Raw genomic sequence first — 1,234 nt, 5'->3', positions numbered from 1 at the left:
AACTGTAGCAAAAAGGTTACAATTCACGACCCCGACCAGCGTGGTACGGCCCACCTGGTTCAGTGTAGTGTGAACTAAACTTACCCAAGGAAAACAAAAAGAATACTTGTATCTAATATAATTACCTGCTTCTCTTACTGATAGGTCCAAGCACTTGGACTAGAACACCCGTATCGATCGGATGACGCCATTTACAAGTACATCAGAAAAATAATGGCACTTCCCTTCCTGCCAGAGGCGAACATCGTACCTATCTTCCAACGGCTCAAGGTCCAGGCAATGACGCCTCTTCTCCAACAACTTGTTCAGTATGTGGCAGATACATGGGTTTTCAGCACCATGTGGCCTCCTTCCTGTTGGTCTATATTCATGGTTCCTGTCCGAACAAACAACGATATAGAAGGGTGGCACCACAGCATCAACAGACACGCTAATGGAAGAACTCAAGTTCCATTTTACCTTCTGGTTGACCTTCTTCACCAAGAGGCCAGGCTGGTCACAATACAAATCCGGTTCATATCTGAGGGTAAACTGTCACGTATACAGAGGCGCAAATATCGTCTGCTACAGGCTCGGCTTTTTACCCACTGGGACGAATTTAGTAACAATGAAATTTCTGCTCTCCGCCTACTTAAGTTGTGTTCGTACATGAACGGTCCCAGATCCTAGATACCTTCAATCCTTTAATCATTTTGTTAATATTATTATTTATTTGAAATTGGCTTCATCGCATTTTGACTACATAATTATTGTAGCGATTTCAGTTTTTTAAAGTGCGTTGCCTTAAGTAGTTTGTAAATATTGTTACTTATTTGAAATTTGTAATAAATCATCACAAGGACATCATTTAGTGGAAGCTGTGTTGATTTTTATAAGGGGAAGACTCGCCTTGATCCGTTAATAGTTTTCATTTTTTTTGGCGCATTTCCCGGTTTTCAAAACTTTTTGAAACTCCGCACTGTAAAAGCTTCATTCCCCCTTAGTGATTCCAACATTCAAACGCTCTTCGGTGATGCAATTTTCCCTTTCGTAAACAAGCGATGCCATTTGGACGAGAAAATTTCACTGTCAAATTGCGGAAAAAATACTTAATCTAGGACTAGAAAAAAAAATTATTAAAGTTGATGGGACGATGTCGAACTCGGTTCAATGATTTGCGAGGAATTGTACTTAACCTCTACACTACCGAAGGTGATCCTGACAAACACTTGTAAGCTAACCTATAGAAACCATG

General features: G+C 40.4%; 1 protein-coding gene across 1 annotated transcript in view; it reads left to right on the top strand.

The window, feature by feature from the left end:
• LOC137969950 (uncharacterized) overlaps nt 1-669 on the top strand; it is a 3,068-nt gene extending 2,399 nt beyond the window's left edge. Inside the window, exon 4 of the mRNA XM_068816370.1 lies at nt 145-669. Coding sequence (XP_068672471.1) covers nt 145-669 — 525 coding nt within the window. The remainder of the gene's footprint in view (nt 1-144) is intronic.
• Nucleotides 670-1,234: the final 565 nt, after the last annotated feature.

Source organism: Montipora foliosa, chromosome 1 (genome assembly GCF_036669935.1).
Source record: "Montipora foliosa isolate CH-2021 chromosome 1, ASM3666993v2, whole genome shotgun sequence".
NCBI classification, from domain to species: Eukaryota; Metazoa; Cnidaria; class Anthozoa; order Scleractinia; family Acroporidae; genus Montipora; species Montipora foliosa.
Note: the sequence above shows the minus strand (reverse complement) of the source record. Positions and strands in the feature narration are given on the sequence as shown.